General features: G+C 45.4%; 1 protein-coding gene across 2 annotated transcripts; it reads right to left on the bottom strand.

The window, feature by feature from the left end:
• Positions 1-902: 902 nt before the first annotated feature.
• Positions 903-24,773, bottom strand: dvl2 (dishevelled segment polarity protein 2). 2 transcript variants are annotated; one of them, XM_080839884.1, is made up of 15 exons: positions 24,382-24,773; positions 19,235-19,304; positions 12,265-12,422; positions 11,824-11,933; positions 8,679-8,808; positions 7,239-7,329; positions 6,928-6,997; positions 6,512-6,651; positions 6,168-6,244; positions 5,946-6,064; positions 5,670-5,804; positions 4,612-4,746; positions 3,976-4,152; positions 3,270-3,491; positions 903-2,832 (listed from the first exon to the last, which is right to left on the bottom strand). In XM_080839884.1, the coding sequence occupies exons 1-15, from the start codon at positions 24,540-24,542 to the stop codon at positions 2,228-2,230; spliced, it is 2,400 nt and encodes a 799-aa protein (XP_080696010.1). In that variant the 5' UTR covers positions 24,543-24,773; the 3' UTR covers positions 903-2,227. The 2 variants fall into 2 exon arrangements, with proteins under 2 accessions (XP_080696010.1, XP_080696011.1); XM_080839885.1 differs by having other exon boundaries at positions 5,997-6,064.

Raw genomic sequence — 24,773 nt, 5'->3', positions numbered from 1 at the left:
TATAAAACGTGCTCTGTACTCACGCGTTACACCGCTCGTGACTCCTGAATCCCCCATGGAGAGCTCTGCTTGAGTCGGACGTTGACTTTAGGAGCCCGGTCAGTCGTGTGTCGGATGTCTTGGGACGTGGTCTCCCTTGGACCGTTGATATTCAGTATTTCCTCATTCTTACCGAAGCAATCGGGGACATCCCACTTTTAAAGCAGCAGCTTGGCTTGAAAGTTGCAGCAGGCCCACGCCCCTAACTGAAGATGAACCGGCGCAGAATGGACGCTAGAGAAAGAAACTGGTAATTGCCCTATCTATGGCTACGTTGTGTCAAATGCCTTCGCCCCCCTGCCATTAACCTTCATCCCTGTAGTAGGCGGCAGCTTCGATTGGACTGCAGTGCGCCAAAAAATAGAGAGAAAAAAACAGAACGCATGTTGGGTAATGATGTTTAGACAGGACCCAAATTAGTTTGGATGCTTGTATTACAACATAGACATACAGATGTCTATGATTGATTACTTATATATGTCTGATTACAACTTACAAATGCTTAATTTCAGCTGTAAGGCATGTTTCAGCCCTACATTTTTTTTTTAAATAAACCCGTCAACTACAGAACTAGATAATTCTTTAAATGAATATGGACTTTTTATAAGCACATCAAGTAAGTTGATGTAATGAAGCCTAGGTAAAGGCGATAAAGCCTTTCATCGTTTCTTAAAAACATCTCTCAGAAATCAAGTTTGTGCGTTACTGCATGTAAGAACACTCATCCAGTAGGTGTCAGACATTTACCATTTTCTACATGCTGCTCAAGAAGTTCTTTCATTGGTTCATTGTATAAATGTTGTATTTGACTTGAGTTCAAATGAAAAAGACCACATTAGTATTTCAGTCTATTATACATTTATTTGAAAACAAAAACTGTAAAAAAGTGTCATGATAAACATTTGGTACCATTCTTTTTGATTACATATGAAAATATTTGTACAAAAGTGTCACAATTCTTTTTTTATATCTTGAAAATGAGGAACACATTCTATCCCCCATAAGTACCATGTCTTAAATTTGGTTTATCCATAAGTACCCTCATTCGTACAACAATCTAAAAACTGCCGTTCTGAGAGACACCGATTTGTGTCTAGTTTTCAAAAATAGGCAACCATGTTCTCCAAAGATTTCACATTAAAACACTATACTGAACTACAGCCTCGTCATGATAAACATACACTGTAATTATATACACACATACGAGGGAAGACCAATCCTTCATAATTTCATGGCACCAAGTTTGAGATGTAACTGATATTCATGGAATGCACCATGCCTGTGTGGATTTTTAAACCCAGATGGTGTACAACATTTCACACTGCCACTACTTCCAGATGGCAACATAAAACATTAGGGATGTTTCTTGTTTACTGCTGACCTGTGAACTAGCGCAAGGACGTAACCCTTACTGTTACTGCAGTGTTTTTGTTCTACGGGGTCCCACTCAAGCAGTCATCTGTCTGTCATCTGGGGGGTTAAAAGACCACCACTGATCCTATGGCTAGCCTGAGGATGTTTACATTTAGTTACAGTGCGCACTCACGCAAAAAAAAAGAAAACCCATGTTGCACGGTGACACCAGAGACTTGGACCCTGGGACTTGATCCTTTGAATGTTCAGCTGCACTGTACTTCAACAAAAGGCTTTCATGGACAAGGATGAAAGGAACTTAGACTGATCGGAGAGCTCTCTACTCTGGCATGTTCTCCCTCATTCCACCACTCTCATGTACAAACACATGCAGCTAACCAGAAGAGATTTCACAATTTGGCCTTTTTCTTTTTTTTCCACCTTTTTCCAAAACAAAGATTAGCATAGAGGTCCATTTAGCATTAGCATAGAGGTCCAGTTCATTGTGTGCTGTGTAGACCCGGACTAAATGCATTTTCAAAAAAAATCCGTATTTTCAGTATTCTCACCATGTCATATCCACGGTCTTTGCAATAGACACAATTCTTCTGATCTACGATTCAAACCCTGTTCCTACCAGCAGTGACCAGTAAACCACCTTGTGTCACTGCTATTCTGTCTCCTTCATCAGTCGTACCCAGAGTGCAACACGCAGCCTGAATAAAGCCACTGATAACAGGCCACTGCCCCAGCACACACATACCCCCCCAAAACACACACAAATGAACACCAACGCACAAAATGCCCCCAACACTAGCATTACGACTCAGCTACGCTACATGACGTCCACAAAGAACTCGCTGGGGTTGCCCATGGCCAGGTGAAAGGACTGACGTGAGGCCGTCAGCTCAGGGGGCACAGAGGCAAGGTCACGGGTTGGGGGCGCGCCAGGGGGACCCCCGGGGGTGGAGGATGGGGATAGGCCCATGGCCGGGTGAGGCATCCCGACGGACGGGTGATGACCGGGGTGCGGGCCTCCCAGGGCGGGGTGTTGGTGGGGGTGCTGAGGGACCATCATGAGCATCATGGGGTTGTAGGGCAGGGGCATGCCCGGCGGGTAGGGCATGTGCGGGTGGTGGGGGGCGTGGGGGTGTGGAGGAAGCGGGGGCGGCGGCCCTCGGTGGTGGAGGGAGGAGGAGCGGCCACTCACGTGGCTGCCGTGCTCGCTGGGCGCCGACTGTGAGCCGTGGTTGCCGCGCCGCAGGCTACTGTGGGTGGAGTAGTCGGACTCGCTGCCGCTGCCCGAGCGTGAGTCGCCGCCACCACCGGGGGACTTCTCGTCCCGCCCTCCGCCGCCCACCACGCTTCCTGCCCCACTCTTGGTGCTGCCGCCACGCCGCCGCTCGCCTTCACTGCGTGTCGAACCGCTGCTGCGGCTCCCTGAGGAGAGGAGAGAGAGGTGAGAGGAGGAGAAGAAAGAGAGGTGAGAGGAGGAGAAGCGAGGAGAGGAAAGAGAGGTGAGAGGAGGAGAGGAAGGAGAGGAAAGAGAGGTGAGAGGAGGAGAAGCGAGGAGATGTATGAGCCGGCGTCACAGCCCCTCATCAATGTCAGTGTCAGTCATCAAATGGGAAGTCTATTATCTTTATCATCATATTATTCCAGGTCATACACATCAAGACCACTATCAAGCATTGTGTGCTACGACCAGATGTGTTGTGTATGTCGTAGAGTGCGAGAAATGTGAGCCGTGTGTCATGTATGCCGTTGTGTGTGTGTGTGTGTGTGTGTGTGTCTGTGCCTTAAAGTATGAACACATATTAGTGTCCACTGCATGCATGTGTGACGATATGTGTGTGAGCTTGCACTCATGGCCTCACCTTCACTGTGCTGGCTGCCGGTGCTGCCGGGGGTGTAGCTGTAGCTGGAGAGCTCGTGGTAGGGCGGGGGCTGGCTGGAGTAGGGGTGGGGGTACTGGTAGGGGAAGGAGTGCAGCAGGGGCCAGGGCGTGGCACCGGGCAGGGGCAGAGGGGCCAGCGTGTCCTGGTCCGAGGCCCCACTGGAGCCGCCGTCGTTATCATTCAGAGTGAGGTTGGCCATGTCTGAGGGAGAGAGAGAGAGAGAGAGAGAGAGAGAGAGAGAGACAGAGCGAGAGAGAGAGCGAGAGAGAGAGAGAGAGAGAGAGAGAAGGAGGACGAGGGAGAAAAGAGAAGAAAGACAGCAGACGAGAGAGAAGGGCAGGGAGAGCCACATGGGCGGTGAGAGGAAGACAGAAACGAATTTGTTCATTTATTTCGGTGAACTAGTCAAATAAGAATTAGAAGTGCATTGCAGTTTGGATACAGATGGATTCAGGTGTAAATAAGTCAAAGGGTATCCCTAACTGATCTCAGTTCAGTGGTAAAGTGATCTTGTGTTGGACTACTGAGGAGAGACTAGCATGGACCTAGTAAATGAAAGTGAATGGGGGGGGGGGGGGGGGGGGGGTAGCTAGCTAGCCATTGGCAGACCAGGCAGAGGGTTAGTGGCAGAAGGTTCAACCATGTTGCAATAGCTCAGATGATCCTAATTCCAGGGTCTACTCACAGTTTTCACAGTCACTGAAGTCTCCAAAGATGTAGTAGCACTGCTCAGAGAAGGTGATCTTGTTGACGGTGTGGCGGATGAAGCCGGCTTTCAGCAGGTTGCTGGCGTATTTACGTGCCTCACGCCTGTCCTGGTAGCCCTCGATGTGGTGGTACAGCCACTCCACCACGTCTGAGCCTTCACACACACACACACACACACACACACACACAAATTCAGTGGTCTACACTCGTCTTTGCAAATACAAATAGGCTGTCTTTTTCCCATAGCCTCTACTTTGTACTATTAGAATAGCTTGCACTTCCTTCCTTCAGACCCAGTGAGGGCGGTGTGACATCCCCCTGACAAGACCCATATTACACAATCAGGCAGTGTTCAAGTACATCCTTGATTCTAGGGAACAGAGGGTCACATTTGTTTCCTCTTTTCTGACTGATGCATCCCTGCTTGACCTCCACTCAACCCTCACTTCCAGTCTTGGAACTGCACTATTCTGCACTATTTTGTTCTGGTAAACTCCGATATGTCTAGCCTTTATTTTCTATGTTTCTCTGTTTCTCTTTGCAAAACCTTCCCCCCCTCACGCCATCTCCTCCCTCATGTTCTCCGTCCTCGCTCCTCGGTCTCTGCACCTACCCAGGAAGGCGTTGGGGATGGTGATCTTCAGCCACATGCGGTCCCGCACCTCCAGGCCTGACTCCGGGGAGGCCATGGCTTTGGCCACCGACGCCATGTCAGAATGCAGAGACAGGCTAAACTCATCAAAGCCTCCTACAGGACAAAACAGAGAGATGAGAGGTTGAGAAGAAGGGAGGGAGGGAGGGAGGGAGACCAAAAGGATGGATGGGTTTGAAGAGAGAAAGAGAAAGAGAAGAGAAGAGAGGATGAAGACAGGAGGGGGGATAAGGAGAATCAATAAATCATTGAGCCCAACATGAGAGCCCAGCGGGGAGAGGAAGTTGTGGAGACTGCGGAGGAGGAGAAGGCAGCTAGTGGACTGACTGAGGTTTCCTGCAGGATAGGAGTACACCAGGGGAGGGAGCCAAGGACAGACAGATGCACAGACGCAACACTGCGCAGGAGGAAGGACAGCAAGGAGTACTGAGAGCTCACAAACAAAGAAATCAAAGTAGAGCAACCAGAAATGTGGAGGAAAACAGAAACTTAACACTTGCAATGGAGTTTGGCCATAATCACAATTTGTCTTCATCTGACCGTAATGGGGAGCTCACTACAGTTATACTATGTTAAAGCCCTCCTCGTTGACTCTATACTTCAAAGCAAGAAAGCGCAGCCACATTGCTCTTATAAAATACCCCCCAGCATTACCATTAGAATGATAGAGCCCTTTGCTTCTCTTCTCTGCATGATGTCAAAACACTAACTGTACTGAGCCATTGCATGGATGTGAACCAGGCGTAAATAGAGTACATGAACAGCATCTACCCTCTGCTCCTGAATCACACCCTGAGAGAGAGGAAAAGAGAGAGGAAGTGCAGAAAAGAAACAGAGAAGAAGTAACACAAAAGCATCAGATATGTGTTTGTCGTCTGCACGTACACTCAGAGTCTGAGTCTATGGAAGATCCGTGAGCACACAGAGACTGAATGAGAGAAAGCTCAGGGTAGAGAAGGAGAGAAATGTGCAGGAGGTGTGTGTGTGTGTGTGTGTGTGTGTGTGTGTGTTACACTCACGCTCAGTCTCGGTGACAGAGGAGCTGGAGGTAATGGTGCTGAGGGAGGAGCTGCCAGGATAGGCGATGTAGGCCCCCGTCAGGGCTGCAGAATGACTGATCCAAGCCGCTGGGTCTATGGGGCGGATTGGTTCATCTGGGATGTGGGGGGGGGGGGGGAGGAAGATAGAGGGAATAAAAAGAGGAGAAAGAGGGTAAGTCAGATGAGGAAAGGCAGAACCCTAACCCTAACCTTAACCCACAGAAAGTATTTATTTAGTGTTTGTTCTCAAATTACCAATGCCATCTCTTCTGAAACTGATGTTTGAGTAGGGGACAGAACACTCACTGCGTGGAAGAGTGAAATATCCCTGAGGTGAAGGATCCCAGCACTTAGCTACGGTCAATATAATTGGCCTGAGGGAGACACAGGAAGACAATTTCATTACAACACCTACAGACCTAAACCAAACGAAATCTTTCAGTCGAAGATGCCTTCACACGAACATAGCAAACTTACCCTGGTTTGTGTACGATCTCCCTCAGCACTCGAACAGCATCATCATTGCTCATGTTCTCAAAGTTGATGTCGTTCACCTTGTTACAAAACAACATACCATTATAGCCACTGGGCTCAAACATTACCATACTTTAGGGCTTGGTGCATACCAGCAAGTACCAAAATATGAAGGATTATTTATAAAACTTTTTTGCCAGTACATATACAGTATAACACACATACACATATGGAAACAATACACACATGGACATAATATAGACACACACACACACACACTTGGACACAACACACACACACACATTTGGACACAACACACACACACACACACACACACACACACACACCTGCAGAAGCATGTCTCCAGGCTCGATCCTCCCATCAGCAGCGACGGCCCCGCCCTTCATGATGGAGCCGATGTAGATGCCCCCGTCCCCCCTCTCGTTGCTCTGGCCCACAATGCTTATACCCAGGAAGTTGTATTTCTCTATCAGACACATCAACACAATACCACCGACACAGTCAGCCACCACACCAGAGTACAGGTCAGGAGACTACCAGCATGAAACTTAACCACACGGGTTCAACTCCACAAACTCTAGGTATTTGCCATGGGAATATTTTTTATTCTAAATACTTCTCAAATTGTAATTATAGTGTTCACTATATGGCAATAGACTAAAAATGTGGATGGTAAAGCATTATCAATACTACACGCTTAACTGTTCCTGTATGCAGAACAGAGGGAGGGAGATTTGCATACCCATGTTGAGTGTGACAGTGATGATATTCAGGGACATGGTGGAGTCAGTCATGCTGCTAAACGATGAAGCCTGGAAGAAAAAGAATGTTCCTTTTACAGCCCTTTTCTTTCTTAGCCTCCAACTCTCAATGAATTTGATGTTCAGATGCAAGATAATTAGTGGTGCACCGATGTATCTGCCGTACATCTGTAGCGGCCAATATTCGCCTCTTTAACTGCCATCGGTGCATCGGAAATAATTGTATTGGTTTCAGTTAGATTGAAAGTTCAAGGATGGGTGGGGGAAAACTAAGTTGGTAGGAGTGTCATACCCGCTCTAGCCTTGGGGGGCGCTGTTTCCTGCGTCTGCGGTGGCGCTTGGGAAGCCGGGAGCCTGTACTCTGCTCTGTTGTGCTGCTGAACCTGAAAGCACAAAAACACAACGCATCACTTCTGCTGACTTTCCGCAGGACATCAGCTACCAACCACAAAGCCCACGAGACACAAACACAGCAAGAACTCAGCCTGAGGGACAGAATAGCAAGTAGTACAAACATCCACAGTTAGAACATATTGTTTGAAGAGCACGTCAGTTGGAGCTATAAGGATTCTGAGTCTTTTTATGATTCTTTTTTACGAGGTAAGACTGGAGTTTCCATATCCAGTGCATTTAGAAAGTATTCCGACCCCTTCACTTTCTTCCCATTTTGTTATATTGCAGCCGTATGCTTAAATCTTTCCTCTCCAAGGATGTTCAATTGGGTTCAGGTCAGGGCTCTGGCTGGGCCACTCAAGGACATTCATAGAGTTGTCCCTATGACACCCAACTGCGTTGTCTTGGCTGTGTGCTTTGGGTCACTGTTCTGTTGGAGGTGAACCTTCAGCCCACTCTGTGTCTTTCACTAAGGCTTCCATCTGGCCGTTCTGCCATCAACCCCAAATCAGTGTTGCAGTGATGGTTGTCATTCTGGAAGTTTCTCCCATCTTCACACAGGATCTGTGAAGCTCAGCCAGAGTAACCATCTGGTTCTTCTTCATGTCCTGTCCACTTCATTTCTCTCGATCGAGGTGTAAAAACATCTCAAAGATGATCAAGAAAGATGGGAGGCACCTGAGCTTAATTTCAAGAGTCGCAGCAATGGGTCTAAATACTTAAACTCAATGTGATTTCACATTTTCCTTTTTAATACATTTGCAGAAATCTGTTTTTGCTTTCTCATCCTAGGGTATTTTGCGTGTAGCTTGGAAGTGAAAACGATTTTAGCATAAGGCTGCAATATTACAAAATGTGAAAAAAATGGAACGTGTCTGACTACTTCCTGAATGAACTGTATGTAACTATTGCCAAAGAATGAAGTGAAGAAAAGGATTTGTATAATAAATGTTTTAGACAGCACCAGCAGTCCCAGCTAGCACCAGCAGAGGGAGTCCAAGTCTATAGAGTTTGCAGACTGCAAAGCCAAGAGAACTTTATGAGTTACTGGGTGGTAAAGGGAATCTATACAGCGACACATTTGACTGATTTAGCACCTCACAGTTGCTGTTTGTCTTCAAACAGATTGTTGCCTGTACTTACTATCGCCATTTTTCTTTTAAATGCAATGTCATACAGAATTCCATAACTGAGAGCTGAACAATTCATTTTAGCCACACTTATCTGGTCCCTTGCACAGCAGTGACGGCAGTAGACAAACAGAGAAAGATACATAAACACACTGTGGTAGCCCTAGAATGGGATCCTGATATGGCGGCCATGACAGCTGGACACCCACCTGCTCATTGTGTCGTCGTCGTCCGAGTCGCAGAAGCTGGTGGTCTCCAGCTCGCTGCTCATCACTGTGGTAGCGCTCTCGTAGCCCGCCAGGTGGCGCTCAAGACGCGTCTGACCGTTCACCCGCGGCCCTGAGGAAAACAGACAAGAGAACAGATAGATGTAGGAGGTTTACAGAAGTGATCTTTCTCATTTCCTCATATTATCTTTGATCTACTATACGAGAAATGGTGTGAGGACAATGGATAGTCCAAAAGAGGAAGACAAGAGATGGGGTGAGGGGGGGGGGGGGGGGAGTTCATGTTTGATCTTTACAAAAATAAGAAGTGGCAAAGGTGCTGAGATGGGCAGAATAAAAGAGGAAGATAGGGGATGAAAAAAGTGGAGAGAAAGTGAAAGACATAAAATAACAAACAGAAAGACGTGTAAGAAAGGGTGAACAGGACAGAGCGAGAGAGGGTATGAAAACAGACACCAACAGCTGGAAAACAGTTGAGCAAGAGAGAGAGAGATCACACATAAGACAAAGCAACAGATGAACGCTGAGAGGCTGAATGACTGAAAGAGAAGAAAAGACATCCATCAACTGAGGGTGACACTTTCAGGATGTCGGCCCTGGCTCAGAGAGGCTTGAACCAATCATAGCAGCTGTAAACAGCCCCAGTCATGCGTGCGTCCCCTCGCCACATCAAGGCCTGGCGACAGGCCCTCCTCAAGCACTGCAGACGCTGCTCTCAAAGACAATCCGCCGTGTGGTCTGGGGCTGGGGCTGGGGTGTGATATACTGCTGATCCACATCCCCCAGTGTCCCCAACTTTTGATTTATATGATTTCAGACTCTCTCTGTGTGTGTGTGTGTGTGTGTGTGTGTGTGTGTGTGTGTGTGTGTGTTTCCAGATGGCCTATACTTTATACCATGCTGCGCCATGTTCCACTAGTGCGGATATCTTTCCCTGATTATGACCTGTGTGGGCTGGTATGTGTGTGAAGAACATGGATATGTATGTGTATGTGTGTGTGTGTGACCTGTGTGTGTGACCTGTGTGGGCTGGTATGTGTGTGCACAGGTGTGTTAAACTGCATCTATGATTGTGTGTGTTGTATGAAGAGGTGCTATAGTGGTGTGTCAGTGTGAGTCAGTGTGTGTCTGTGTGTGTCTGTGTGTGTCTGTGTGTGTCTGTGTGTGTCTGTGTGTGTCTGTGTGTGTCTGTGTGTGTCTGTGTGTGTCTGTGTGTGTCTGTGTGTGTCTGTGTGTGTCTGTGTGTGTCTGTGTGTGTCTGTGTGAGTCAGTGTGAGTCAGTGTGAGTCAGTGTGAGTCTGTGTGTGTCTGTGTGTGTCTGTGTGTGTCTGTGTGTGTCTGTCTGTGTGTCTGTCTGTGTGAGTCTGTGTGAGTCTGTGTGAGTCTGTGTGAGTCTGTGTGAGTCTGTGTGAGTCTGTGTGAGTCTGTGTGAGTCTGTGTCTGTGTAAGACACTGTTTATGCGTGCATATGCTTAAGTATATTTTTTTAATATGTGCATGACTAGCTTGCAAATGTGCAAGGGAGTGTTTAAGTGCATGCATGTGAGTAGTGCACATCGGCCTGCATACTGAAGGGGAGATTTGTGTGAGTGTATGTGTTCGGATGAGTGTGTGTGTGTGTTTGGATGAGTGTGTGTGTGTGTGTGTGTGTGTTCAGATGAGTGTGTGTGTATTCAGATGAGTGTGTGTGTGTTTGGATGATTGTGTGTGTGTGTGTGTGTGTGTGTGTTCGGATGAGTGTGTGTCTGTGTTCTGATGAGTGTGTGTGTATGTGTGTGTATGTGTGTGTGTGTGTGTGTGTGTGTGTTAGAGATGCGCGGTTGGCGGTTGCACCCGCGGACTCCGCGGTTAAACCGCGGATCGGGCGGGTGACGTGACAAAAAATAATATTTTAATTAAATTCGGGCGGGTGGCGGTTTACCCAACGAAATTCAAAATATCTACACATTGTTAAATGTCGTTACCTACATCCAAGCACATTTTTAAATAATCAAATTTTCATCAGGCAGTAAATTGGCCTAGTTCCGTGTATGCATACAAAGCAAACAAAGGAAGCAAAAAAAGTTCAAATTAAGTGACGATGCCTATCATGTCGCGTCTCTTTGCAACGCCGCAAACCTGCAAGCTATGAGTCAGCTGTCAGTATTGGAAGAAGCCTTACCGTGTCGTAGATGAAACTGCCTGGGTTATTTTGTTTCGTTAGGCTATTAGTTATATTTTAAAACAGCCAGTCATTGTAGCCTACCACTCGTGGAATAAGGAATTTCAGAGAGATGATGGAGTGATTTGACTCAGAAGTGACATTGGGCATTGGCAGCGCGAGATGTTCAGAACTTCCAGCTCAGTAACATCACCAGCTAAGAAAGAAGGTAAGAAAAATAGTCGGAAAACTTTGATTTGCAAGGCAAGCAGGCAAATGTTGGGGTTGTTACAGTATAAAGCCTACAATGCGGTGAAATTTCGGAATTAGGCTAACAGACTTGTTTCCTTCTAAACTAAAAACAAGGCTATTTTACCATATTAAAATGGTGTACCAAATTGCGTTTTATTACAATGATAAAAAAGTGTAGGCCTACTAGCCTATGGTAAGGTCAGGTTTGCCGATGTGCTTGGCTATTTTAAAGTTTCTCCCTGAGCATCGATCGGAGACAGACGTCACTTCACTGATAATATTCTGGGTATAGGCTACAACATAGCCAATAGGCTTTCATACTAGGGGCTTTATCCTTTAAATATCTTTGCGGCATTGGATCAGTCTCCTTTCAAGAACAGGCAAGAACTTTCTTGCGCCTATACCTAAAAACAACAGGCGGATGACGGGCGGGTGCGGTTTTGAAAATTGGTCAAAAAAATTGGTGCGGATGGATAGCGGACGGATCATGCGTTTTGTGATGCGGTTGCGGATGAAATAATAGCCCATCCGCGCATCTCTAGTGTGTGTGTGTATGTGTTCGGATGGGCGTGTGTGTTCGGATGAGTGTGTGTGTGTGTATGTGTGTGTGTTCAGATGAGTGTGTGTGTGTGTGTGTGTGTGTGGTGTGTGTGTGTGTGTGTGTGTGTGTGTATGTTCAGATGAGTGTGTGTGTGTGTGTGTGTGTGTGTATTCCATGAGTACGGAGCTCCTCACCGTGCTGGTCCATGCCCTCTCTGTGTCTGGGTCTCTCCCTCCTGAAGGACACCACTGACTCCGTCTCCGTCGTGTCGTCCAGCGTCTCCACACTGCCTGCTGCATTAGGACTGAGAGGAGGACATCAATATAGAAGAAAGACACCGTTTTAGTATTAAAACCTATTGAATCTCTTTGAGGCTTGGCTATATTTAGCCATATTAGCTTATGCTATATTTGTTTACATCAAAAAATATGTCAGACCTATCTTTTTAGACACATTACATTTCAGTTACATATTGTTTACTTTAAAATGAAGACATTCCACCAGAACTGAACTGAAATGTAGCATTTCAGCTAAGCTTGATCACTATTGATATGCAAAAACGTCTCCATATTTGTCTTTTACTGTGGTGTGCGACATTGTGTGTATTGTCATGAAGGAATCTGAAGGAAAGCTACTGGAAAGAGGGGGGTCTGGAGTCCCCGATGCCTCCCGTCCTCTCCGCTGGTGGTGGGGGCAATGGCGGGGGAGGAGGAGAGGGGGCGCGCACCTCCACTGGCACAGGGGCAGGAGGCTCTACTGTTAACGGTGCCGCTAATGCATCGGACGACACCAACTGAACAAGAGAGAGCGAGAGGGGAGAGAGAGAATGGGACAAAGAAAGAGAGAGAGACAGCAGTCAGTTTTCCTGTCTTTAGTATGTTAGGAGGACAGGAAGGTCCATGCCCTCAGAAAAGAGCAATAATCCAGTAGTTCAAACATATCATACAGCGAACATCCGGACACAGATGTCCTCTGTTGAGAGGAAGTTGTAGACTACAAAGAACAACGTAAAAATGTCAACGAGATTACAGAAAGATGAATTGGGGTGAAAGGGAGAGAAAGAGGGAGAAAAAGAGAGAGGGAGAAGGAGAGAGAGGGAGAAGGAGAGAGATATAATGGAGAAAAAACACAATGAACAAATGAAGCATTAAAACAGAAAGAAAAAGAAATGGGAGGTAAGAAATAAGCACACAGAGAAGAGAGCAGACCACATCAAAGGAGACTGGAAGAGAACAAGCATGAGGTACAGTGTGCAGTTTATTGATGAAATGTCCCGCTGACTGAGGTCACGCAGATTCTCACGACAAACTGGATTTTATACAGCCCAAAGCAACTAAAGGAGCCATATCTGATATCACAATGAGCCTTATGTCAGTGGGAACACACAGTTGGCCATCAATTACAGTGGGTGTGTGTGTTAGAGAGAGAAACGAGTGAAGGAGAGAAGGTGTGAAAGGCTGAGGCACACTCTCACACACACACACCACTCTCTCTCTCTCTGTCTCACTCACACACACACACACACACACACACACACACACACACACACACACACACACACCCTTGGGTTGTGCAAAGCAAAAACTGTGTGTGTTTATGTGTAGAAAAGAAAAAAACCTGGAAAAAAAGTGTGTACATGCACGTCCCTGGAGAGGCAAACCCGCCCGACTGTTTTCGGGAACAATTAGCCCCATTTCAACCCCAGCAGGAGTCCTGTTACTGTACTTGACTTCTCAGAAGTGCCTCGCTGGCGTCTCCTTTGTGGGGGCCCTCCTCTCCACTCCACTTCAACTGCTACCTGGAGACCCGACCGCCGTCACATTGGCACCCACACAGAATGGTGCCTCGTTTAAACACAGAGATAAGGCTGAGCCGTAATTACATTCCACTGCACTGAGATAAGACTCGTCTTTCTGTCTTTTCACAAAAAGACCGTGACTGTGACAGTGCTGAAGGCCCTCTTTTCATCACAAAGATGGAGGTGTGAAGAGCCCCCTTGGCCAGTTTTGCAAGAGAAAATTGTCCACAGAATCCAGATGTTGTCCTCATTCTCTTTTCCTTTCCCCACTATCCCACCGCTGCACTTTCCTTCCCATCTCGGTCTCTCGTTTCCCCACCCTCCTTTCTCTCTACCGTGTTTTTTCTCCTTCATAATGGCTATGTGAGCTTTGTTTGCAGGCCTCCTCTGGGAGGTCTCGCTCTCTCAGTCTGGCTGTGATATCGCGTGTCGGTCCCTACGGTCTCTGGGTGTGTTCGTGTCGGGCCTTTTTTAACGCCAGTGGCTGGCCCCCTGCTCCAGCCAGCCAGCCAGCCTCTCAAGCCCCCAAACTCAAGAAAAGTCTTCAATTCCACTGCCTCAAACCAGCCAGGAAAGGAGGAAGGGAGGGAAAGAAAGAAAGAGAGAAAGAACGGAGGAAAGAAAAGGATATGACTCTCAGTCTAGATCATGAGTTAAACACAACTGCTTCCAAATCTTTTATAGTAGATGCAATATCCTCCTAGTCTGGGAAGTCCCGCCCCACTTCTTCCGGCCAAATTGATTTTGCCTCTGCACTGGGTCTGGCCAACTTTGGATAGCCGTTCATTTCAAGATTTCCAGAATCCTTGGAGCCAATCACAAACTGGCTTTTGGCTACCTGGCGCGCCATTGGCGGATTTAAACTTACCACGGCTACGTTACAAAATCTACTGCACGGAGAGTTTTTAAACATTGGACATGGTGGCCGCGGAAGCACCGCAAAACTTCGATAAGGCAAGTTTTCTTTGAAAACAGAACAGTAACTTGCCCTGGAACAATTCATACAGAAAAAATATGTGTTTGCTTTATTACCGATCGTTGTATCGTTGTATAGTATCGTTGGTCTGATTGGTTAAAGGCGTGTCCAATTACATGAGTGAAGTGGATCGCTGATGAGGAGTTGGCCAGACTAACTGAGCAAATGCAATGCAGTGAAGGGGCAGGGAATTCCCAGACAAATATCCTCCCCCACACACCATTTCTATCTAAACAGCAATTCAAATAAACTGTACCCCACCACTACCCTCAATTTAACTAACTCAACTAAAGACCTAAAGATAACAGGAAAGAAATAGAGAGTTCAGTAGCTTGAGAGCTTGACATAGAACACAATGGAGAAAAGAGAGAGAGAAAAGAGGAAGAGAAGCATTGAGAAGGGCCAACCTGGTTTGTGGCCCTGAAGATTGGCAGGGACTGACCCCAGACAAACATCTTCCAGTAGTTTTCCACAAACAGACATTCAAGGCCTCATTGATTTAAAAATGATTGTCGGACATATACTTCAATCTGGAGTGTGGGGTAATACGGGCCTGCAAAACATTTCCATTGTTTGACTCGCTCCTTCAACAGACCTTCACAGCCAGACAGCCTCAATCATGCTTAATCGATTTGAACAGAAACGTCTGTTCCAATACACTTTTCCCAAGGCTCAAATGTGTGTTCCGACAGCTCCGTGATCGAAGTTCACTGATGCATTTCAAACTGCCGCTTGTAATTCCAATCCACAAACTCCACTGACATTCCTGATTTAGACTGTTACTTCCCATGTCAGCATGGTTTTGTAAGGGTGGTATTTCGTTATTATAGTTGTCTGTGGTATTTCGTCATGCCACTGCATGAAAGCCGGGAAATGTCAACTAGCTGGTGTATCTGGCTAAGAACCTTGAGGGCTAATGGCTACTTTGATTACTTTTTGTTGAAGTTTCAGTTTCCTGTTTGTCATGTCAGTCAAACTGAACAAATGGGACCTCAACACAACTATTATGTTAAAGTACTGTTCCTTCAGAGAAACTCTTCAAGCCACTCGTCATGTTTAGCCTATAATGTTAATATGGAATATTATAATGGAATAAAGTACTCGTAATTATCAGTTTTCATTAGTGTATCAGACATCCCAACCTGCAAAAAGTCATTTCAGGGTGGTATCCCGTCTGGTGTATAATCAACCGTAACTACACATTGATGCATTTCAGTTTGCTTAAAACGAGCCCTTCATATCTCAATAGGAGCCGGTCGTCCTCCATGAAAAGGCCACCATGAGGCACCTCCATGTTTGTCCAGCAGCCCAGAGCAGACAACACTGGCTCTAGAGAGAGTTTTCTGGGTTTACGTTGAAGAGACAGCTTGAATTTGGTTGCGTGAATCCTAGTCAAAGGAGCAAAAACATGAGGCAAAACAAAATCGGGACAGGCAACGGCAGAAAAACAAGGATAGATATTGGTGTGGCCTTTACCACATGGAAATTGCAGAAGAAGGAATAATGTTTTCAGAGTATTGCCAAAGTTGTCCATTTTCTGATGGACAGGGAATTCAGCCTACCAATCTATTTGTTGTTTGATAGCACTAGCCAGAACACGCCCATGGGCATAGTTGCTTACACAAGTAACCTTTTCCACATGTCGATTTTGAAAAATATCGAATTGCTACCAGGACTGTAATTTTACATTTATGCGACAAAACTAGAATGTATCGTTGTTATTTGGACCCAAAAGACCCGGAGATCACCCCTATGAAGCCCACCCCTAAGCATGATAGTCCATTCCAACTCTTGCATTCTGAGTTCTGGCACTTTGTGCTAAAATCCCCCACCCCTGCAAAAAAGAGAATAAAGAGGATCCAGCAATGGTTCCCTATAGATTCTCTTTATACTTCCCTCATAAATCCATGGCAAAAAGTGCAATCTTTCATTGCTTCTTCTTCCTCCTCTAGACTAAGAGGGAATTACTGCTGGTTATTCCATTACTGGCTAGCCCAACATTGAGCTGAGCGGGGCTGTTTTATCAGAGATCCAGAGAGGATCAGAAGCAAAGCTGTTCCAATGACCCCAAGCACACCTGGACATTTCCACATCAGGCAGAGGGTTAAGATGCAAGTCTAACCAAAGACATTTGGACGCGGTTCTGACTAGGCCAGAATGTTAACTGTTTGAACGGACATCAGTAGTAGCTGAGCTGCTGTCCTTGTCCTCTTTTTTTCTGTTGGTGTGTCATACTTACTAAGTCATAGCGGGTTTTCAAGCTCCATTCTTATCCATAACAGTACCAAAGCCCTGCACTCGTAATCCCTGCAACATGAACTTATGACCTTAACATTCCACCATAGCAACACAACGTCTACTCCCCCAGACAACAGGAATCTGATGCACACAACACAGACTGCACACACATTATGCTGATTTCCAAAAGACAGTGGCTTCAAACTTAAGGCCAAGGTAAATATCATACACCAACACAACACAAAAGCTATTCCAAAATGAGCTAACCGAGGTCTCAGAGTGCAGTAGACATAACAAACATGTCTGGATAAGCAGTCCCTTCCAAAGAGAGTTAATCTGGGCCCCCGTCCTAGACAGTTTATCTAGGATAAGCAATTCTCAACCACCTCTTGAAGCACTCCTGGCCATACAGCTGGGAGGGGGGACACGCAAACTGTCCCTGGGCCAATGGACAAATGCTGCACAGCTAAGAGGTGAGATGGCGGTGTGTACATTAATATTCCATTACCAAATGCCTGCAAAACTAATTTTCTAACAAAGATAATAGTAGGCTGTTTTGTTCCCAAATACAGGAGGTGCATAGCATTGAGAGTTTACTGTAGTATAGGACAATTTCACACAGTAAAACACTCAATATTCTTCCTTCAAGAAGGACTCCATTACGATCTAAAGGAGGGTGGGGAAACGAGAGACCGAGATGGGAAGGAAAGTGTAGCGGTGGGATAGTGGGGAAAGGAAAAGAGAATGAGGACAACATCTGGATTCTGTGGACAATTTTCTCTTGCAAAACTGGCCAGGGGGGCTCTTCACACCTCCATCTTTGTGATGAAAAGAGGGCCTTCAAAAAAAATACATTGGCAGATGTCAAAAGAAAGTCTGATGATGCCACATGTAGGAGGATGTGTGTTTTATACTGGTTTAAACAGATAATGTTTGTTCAAAACATACCACTTGAGTTGTAGCACTTGAGTGGTCCAGCTGATGTTACCTGGGCAACATAAAATCATTGCATTCATGTGCTCTTTGGTCAGAGAACGACAGCCGAAGACAAAACATAAAAGTGCATCCTCATTCTCCTGTCAGCACATGGATGCAGCCTGCTCCCATTACCAGACCTCCTTCACTCCACACGACAGTTGTGTCTACAGTGATGGGGGTGGGGTGGTTATTGGGTTAGCGCTCGTTTGTCTGACCGGTCATGCCACGCTCCCTCCGAGGGGCCTGTCTCACCCCCAAGAACACATTTTGATGCCATCTCTAACGGGAGTGTGAGGTAGCTTTAATGTAAAGATCTCTAACGGGAGTGTGAGGTAGCTTTAATGTAAAGATCTCTAACGGGAGTGTGAGGTAGCTTTAATGTAAAGATCTCTAACGGGAGTGTGAGGTAGCTTTGATGTAAAGATCTCTAACGGGAGTGTGAGGTAGCTTTAATGTAAAGATCTCTAACGGGAGTGTGAGGTAGCTTTAATGTAAAGATCTCTAACGGGAGTGTGAGGTAGCTTTAATGTAAAGATCTCTAACGGGAGTGTGAGGTAGCTTTAATGTAAAGATCTCTAACGGGAGTGTGAGGTAGCTTTAATGCCATCTCTAACGGGAGTGTGAGGTAGCTTTAATGGAAAGATCTCTAACGGGAGTGTGAGGTAGCTTTAATGTAAAGATCTCTAACGGGAGTGTGAGGTAGCTTTAATGTAAAGATCTCTAACGGGAGTGTGAGGTAGCTTTAATGGAAAGATCTCTAACGGGAGTGTGAGGTAGCTTTAATGTAAAGATCTCTAACGGGAGTGTGAGGTAGCTTTAATGTAAAGATCTTATTCACTATTATCATCCATTTCAATGAGCACGTAAACATTAGCCTGCATCACTGGACCCTCAGAGATTTTATTTAAAAGAAAAAGTTTTTAAATAAGTATCAATTGCATTTGGGATGATCAATGCATTTGGGATGATGTTAATTGTGTCTTGAAAAGGGTTATAGAGGATGGTAAGGAAGTGGATAACTCTTCCCTGTTAAAGCATTGTGTTTTGTTTTGTCTTATAGGCTACTCACTGACTTAACTTCTGGCTTCCGTTAGATATTAGTTATTACTGCAGATTAGGCGTTTCATCATGAATAATAAACAGCGTGGAATTTCAGCAGTGACGCTTCTAATTAAAAGGCTCTCTTTCTGTCATTTTGGCTCTGGCTGAACTAAAGATGTCACTGGCTAGTGTCTTGGGCTTTAAGGGAGCGGCGAAAGCTCAAAACAAAACACAGGGTGCACTGGATCTATAACAAGACAAAAAAGTGAGAGCGTAGAAAACGTAATGTTTCAAAATAATCATTTTATCTCGATTATGTTATCTTGTAATAAGATGAATCGCCCAGCTGTACAATCACTTTAATACAAGGATACCCTGAATCTCACCAAATGTGTTTGTGCCGTATGACATGTTTGGATCATGATCCTGTGTCAGTGGGGATGCAAGATGTATTTGTTGTATAGTAGAAGGTTGCAAGAACTGATGCGTGCTTTGTGTAAAGGTAACGAACACTGAATCTCGAAAATGACATTGGATCAGTTAGTAGGTAAGGTAGTAGAATAAGGTGGCTTACCCAGGAGACCACACGGCCGTTGAAGCAGGGCAGCTTGGCGTTTTCATCTGAAATTTCCTCTTTCACCACTCTGCCAGGAGTGCACAGAGAGGACAGTCAACAAACAGGTCACATGCAACTCATCTCTCACACTCACACACACACACACACACACACACACACACACACACACACACACACACACACACACACACACACACACACAATACAAGGGTCTGAACACATGGTTGCAGGCCTATCAATTCATCACTCTGATTAGAGCCTAGCTTGAAAACAGAGGAAAGGTTGTGTTTCAGTGGATGTGGGCTGTTATTAAGCAAATAGGAGCAGGAGGTATGAGCAGGCATCTTCTATGGAACACAGCCTTTACCAACAACAGAAACACAAGACCACAATTCATGACAAATGACCACTGCATCACCCCTCTCTTTACTCAGAGGGACTCCAGATGGACGAGAAGAACTCATTGCACAGACAATAGACGAATTTCTAAAACAATATTTCAATATTAAGCTAAATTATTTTTACACTGTGGTGAAGAGCCGGATTCGAGTGCAGCTTGGATCATTTCTCAATCTTACTCCCCTTCTCAATCTTACTCCCCTTTTCAATCCTACTCCCCATCTCTATCCCGCTCACTTCCTGTCTCATCTCCACAGTCCCTGTCTGAGTAACGGCGAAAACATGCTATAAAAAAAAGAGAGCGAGAGATCTGCTTCTACAATAATGAACCTAAAACAAACAATAATTTAGCCTTAAGTTGTAATGTTTGAGGTAAGAATGGATTTGTCTTCATGCAATTCTACGCATCTAGTTTCCTTTTTATTGGTTTTGGGCATTTTGTAAAACGCCCCTTCCAAAGTACAACAGCGTCTTTTTAAAGAAAAAAAGTAGAAATCACCCCTCAAATGATCTAATGATCCCTCTTCTGAGGCTTGAGGCTCGGTCAGGTTGGAATGGGTTGTGCTCTGAGAGGGGAGGGCTAGGAAACTTGGCAGAATCCTCCCACCTTGCCAGCAATGACGAGCCCAATGTTCACATGAAAATAGGAAAAGGCTCCAATGGCACTGAGTAGAGTGCATACCTGCGCCAAGGCCCAGCAGGCCCCTTTAATGACGTATCTCACATTTTTAATGAAGGCTAGACTAACTTCGTGCAGGCATCATGAGTCGGATCCGCACCAAAATGAAGTGGGTTCTTCCTTGACCCATACTCCACCAAGTTTCATGAAAATCTGGCTAGCAATTTTTGCAATTCATTTGAGATGAAAATAAAACTTCCTTGGTGGTGGTAACAAACAAAAAACTCCTGCAGACATGCTGGTGCTGGTACAACAAGCATGAATTGAACTCATTGCTGGCCTCCTGGCTACTAAGGTCATGAACTACATCTTTGCCGCCACCAACGCTTTTATTTATTTACTTAACCCGTCTAAGTCTAAAAGCAGTACATTATTTTAAAGTGGCCTGTTTGTAGATGCAATTTGAGGCATGAGTTCCCAAGTTAGGATAATTTAAGGCCTTAAAAAGCCTGAAGTGACTGAAGACATGGCTAGAAGACTTCTGATCCCAGATCAGCATTCCCGATCTAAGAGGCTCCATGGCTACAACAAGCCATTATGGAGCCTACATTCCATGCTACAAGGCGAGAGAAAAATAAATGTGAATTGGCAGGCTGATTGTACTCCAAATGTATGACTCGGGAAAACAAATAAATGGAAGTTATTTGGCACAACACTTTCACATTCCTAGACAACCATTAGCCCCTGCAACCCCCCCCCCCCCCCCCATCACCCAACTTTCCCTGTACTGTAACCTATAAGCCCTGAGTTTAACACAATTGCGCAATACCCCCCAACCCAATCCTCTGGGCTTTAAAAGGGAACTGTTCCCACCATTACACAAACCCCCTCCCCAAACACACACACACACACACAGTCTCCTGCCTCAAACTGCATCAGTGCCCCATTCAGTGCCCAACCAAACCTCCAGCGATGCCTCAGAGAAGGAGAGAAAGCCTCACACTGGGGTAAAGAGAGCCATGGTAATGTTACAAGTGAGAGTGAATGATGGAGGGAGAGAAAGTCTGAGGGAGAGCAAGCCAGAAACGCCAAACAATGAAAGAAAGAGAGCGGAAAGGACAAACAAGAGGGGGGAGAGAGAGAGGGTTCCTACAGGGAGAAAGAGAGTGCACAAAAAAAAGAGCGTGAGGGACAGAGAAAAAGAGAGCGAGTAAAGAAAAAGAGAGGTGAGAGACAGAAGGAGGGAGGGACAGAGAAAGAGAGCTGCTGAAGAATATAGTGTGAAAGACTGTGGTTCAGAGAATGCCTCATTTCGCCTGCACAGACCAAACCACCCCTTTCCCCGGCTGGTCCTAACTTCAACCCCAACCCCCACCATCGCTCCTCGACCACGGCTGCTCTCTTCCTGTTGACTCTGCCTCAGACACCCCAGCAAATGGCCCCTGTCCAGCCCCGGAGCTCACCCCCTCCCAGCCCCTCTGATCCAGCCCGTTACCACACACAGACAGTCTGACAGCTGCCACTGGCCCCTTGGCTCCTCTACGCAACAGGAAACACAAACACCAGGGCTGCTGCTGCACACACACACACACACACACACACACACACACACACACACACACACACCCTTCACAGCGCAGTCATATCACTTTACACACCCGTACTCAGTGAAGGTGCTACATTTATGTGTACAATGTATTTGTGACTGTTGCAATGAGCAATACCAATAACCTGCACTGGAATTAGGTTGAGGTATTTTAACAAGGAGATGGAGAGGGCCCTTAATAGAGGCCATCCAAACTGCCAGAAACAAGAATAACTTTAAGGACGCACTTGTGCTCAATGCCGACGTGGTGACAGTTCCATTTGCGTATTGGTCAGGAAGTCAGCGTATCAGCATGACCAACCACAGCAGTTAGCCAATGGTTACGCTACATCTGATGTGTGGGTGGGTTTTCAGATTTGCTGACAGCAAGCATGTAAGTCTTGCTTTAGTGCCACTGCCCATTTAACAGGTAGCCCGTCACATGTTTATATATTGATTGTTCTTTGTGTTAGACTATGACGCGTATGCATAGTCACTGGCACAGACTCATCAACCCATCAGTGAGGTCACTGACGGCAAGCTTGGACATGAGACTTGACGTCAGCCATAGCTTTTGAGTCTCTCTCTTAGCTCAAGAGTTCTCGCTTTACCTTAGTAAAAGTTACTTTCAGGTGCTTTGTGAATTTAGGAGAACATTTTTAGTTCGAAATTTTTAGTGCAACTTAGGAGTACTCTAAGCGGAAAGATAAACTGCTTGGTGAAATATGGGCCCGGACATTACGGGAGATGATACCGATTACATACAATTTCACACAATCAATGAGGCCTTCTATTCTTAAAATATCCACAACAACTATTACAGATGCAGTGCATCACAGATTGTGTGATCTTAACTTAAATGCAAACATGTCAAGTCAGACAGCAAGAGGTCAGATAATATTTCTTGATGAGCACCTTACTTATCATTTCAGTGGTTGTGGGATGTTTGTTTGCCCGACTCACTTTAGTATTCTAATTGATGGAAATCGCAAATGTTTCTTCTGGTGAAATATGAGTATTTTCAGTGTGACAGACTAAAGATATGTTCTCAGCTAAAAGCTGTCTTCTCTCAGTGATGAATACGTTGCAATACTGGCAAGTGATTCAGTACCTGCCTTTCTGTTTAGCTGTGATTTGTGAATATTATGCATTGAGAAGGATTGTGAGTAAGTGAATAGAACTGTGCTACTGTGTCTTTCTCAACACATCTCTCTTACTGTGGACTCATGGTTGATGGGTATGCGATTACTGTCTAATGGTAATGGGTGGCATCACATGAATGATAAAGAAACCATAGCCTAACTGATGAACTACTGCTGGATTTACAACATCCCAACTCATTAACGTATTGGCTAAGGCACGTTTAACCATACGGTTTTTCTGTGCAAAGATTACTCCTCCAACATACATTTTGCCCAGTGGAAATACTAATTTAAGTACAAACCAATTGGCAGTAGGCCTACAGTTTAAGCAGTTTGTTGGGACAGCTTTCGGATCAATCTTTACCTCTCCTTTTAGAATCTGGTCCTGATTTCACACTGGAGAGAGACGAAACTAGTGGAAAACTTTTTCGAATTAGAAGCTCATGTAATCCTCTACATGAAGTGTCTGAAAGTCTGTCGATAAGATTGATCAGCCATGCCATACTGAATGTTACGGGCATTTGGCCACGACCATCTCTACACAAAATAACGTGCGTATCTCCTAAGAGACTGTTCGGGGAGTATTTCATGAAGGATGGAGAGAACCGGCCCGGCTATATTTGTTGAAACGTCCTTCACGATGTCTATGATAAAAAGACAGCATCAATTCCATCCCTCCGCAATAAAAATGTACTGATTAGCAAACTGACTTCATTGGTACAGAAGACAAAGTCGAAACAGTAACTTCCCGAACAGTTGTTTTGATTGTCACTTGTCAGAGGTGTGTGCTCTAGCGTCCTGGAAAAGGGTGGGCAGTACTGAATATTGGGGGAGGGGTCCTTAATGAAATGCAAGGACTGATTAAAAAGAGAAAAAAGACAAATCCCCTCGTTGGAAACGGTGATTTGAAAAATTCTGCAACACAGGGAGAGCGATGGCATCCAAAGCAGAATTGTTTATTTGTAGTACTACTTGGCATGGTTGGTAAAGATACGAAATCGCTCAGCCCTCAAGTTACAATTGTTTCCAACTGGTTAATGACTTTATTTATACAAATCTATTTAAAAATGTCAAATTGTGTTAATAATTAAAATCCTTTAGGTAAATGTATTGGGTCTATTACTTTGGAATGCACTCGGCTGCTGGGATGAAATCCAAATTGACGCCCGCTCCAGTGACTTGGTTACCAAGATGAGCATCAGTTGCCCACTAGGATATTAGGATAGCCGACTTTTTCTCACGGTAGACAGTGCCAGCCAAGGTTACAAAACCACAACAGTGATTTTACACTGTGCTAAAAGTAAGACATTGTTTTCTCTCTTTTGGCTAACTTTAAGTATCTAACAACATCACTGAAGTTATACTCTGCACACAATTCCAGTCACGCTCTCTCACTCACCCAAAATCCTGGTCCATAGATTTGAAGAAGAATTTGTAGTTTGGTTTGTTCAAGACCTGTTTAAAATCCAGCAAAGTTATTTGTTCGGCCGGAATGGGAATCTTCACCAAGTAAGGCGTCTCCTCCTCGTCGATGTGATAAATTATTTTAGTTTCCGCCATTTCGCCAGCTCCTTTTCTCTCCTGTCCCACAAAACTATGGAAGAGGGATGGGATAGCTAGCTTACCAGCTAACTGGTTAGCTGATAGTAGCTAGAGAGGAGGTTGGGGGTGAGTAGGGAGAACGCGACAGGACAACCACGCAAAGTTTTCAATGGACAGAAAGTTTTCGAAAAGTTAACAAAACACTCTGTTTCCCCTGCGTCGGCATTCGAACATTCAACGAGGGTTCCC

Source organism: Sprattus sprattus (assembly GCF_963457725.1).
Source record: "Sprattus sprattus genome assembly, chromosome: 5".
NCBI classification, from domain to species: Eukaryota; Metazoa; Chordata; class Actinopteri; order Clupeiformes; family Clupeidae; genus Sprattus; species Sprattus sprattus.
Note: the sequence above shows the minus strand (reverse complement) of the source record. Positions and strands in the feature narration are given on the sequence as shown.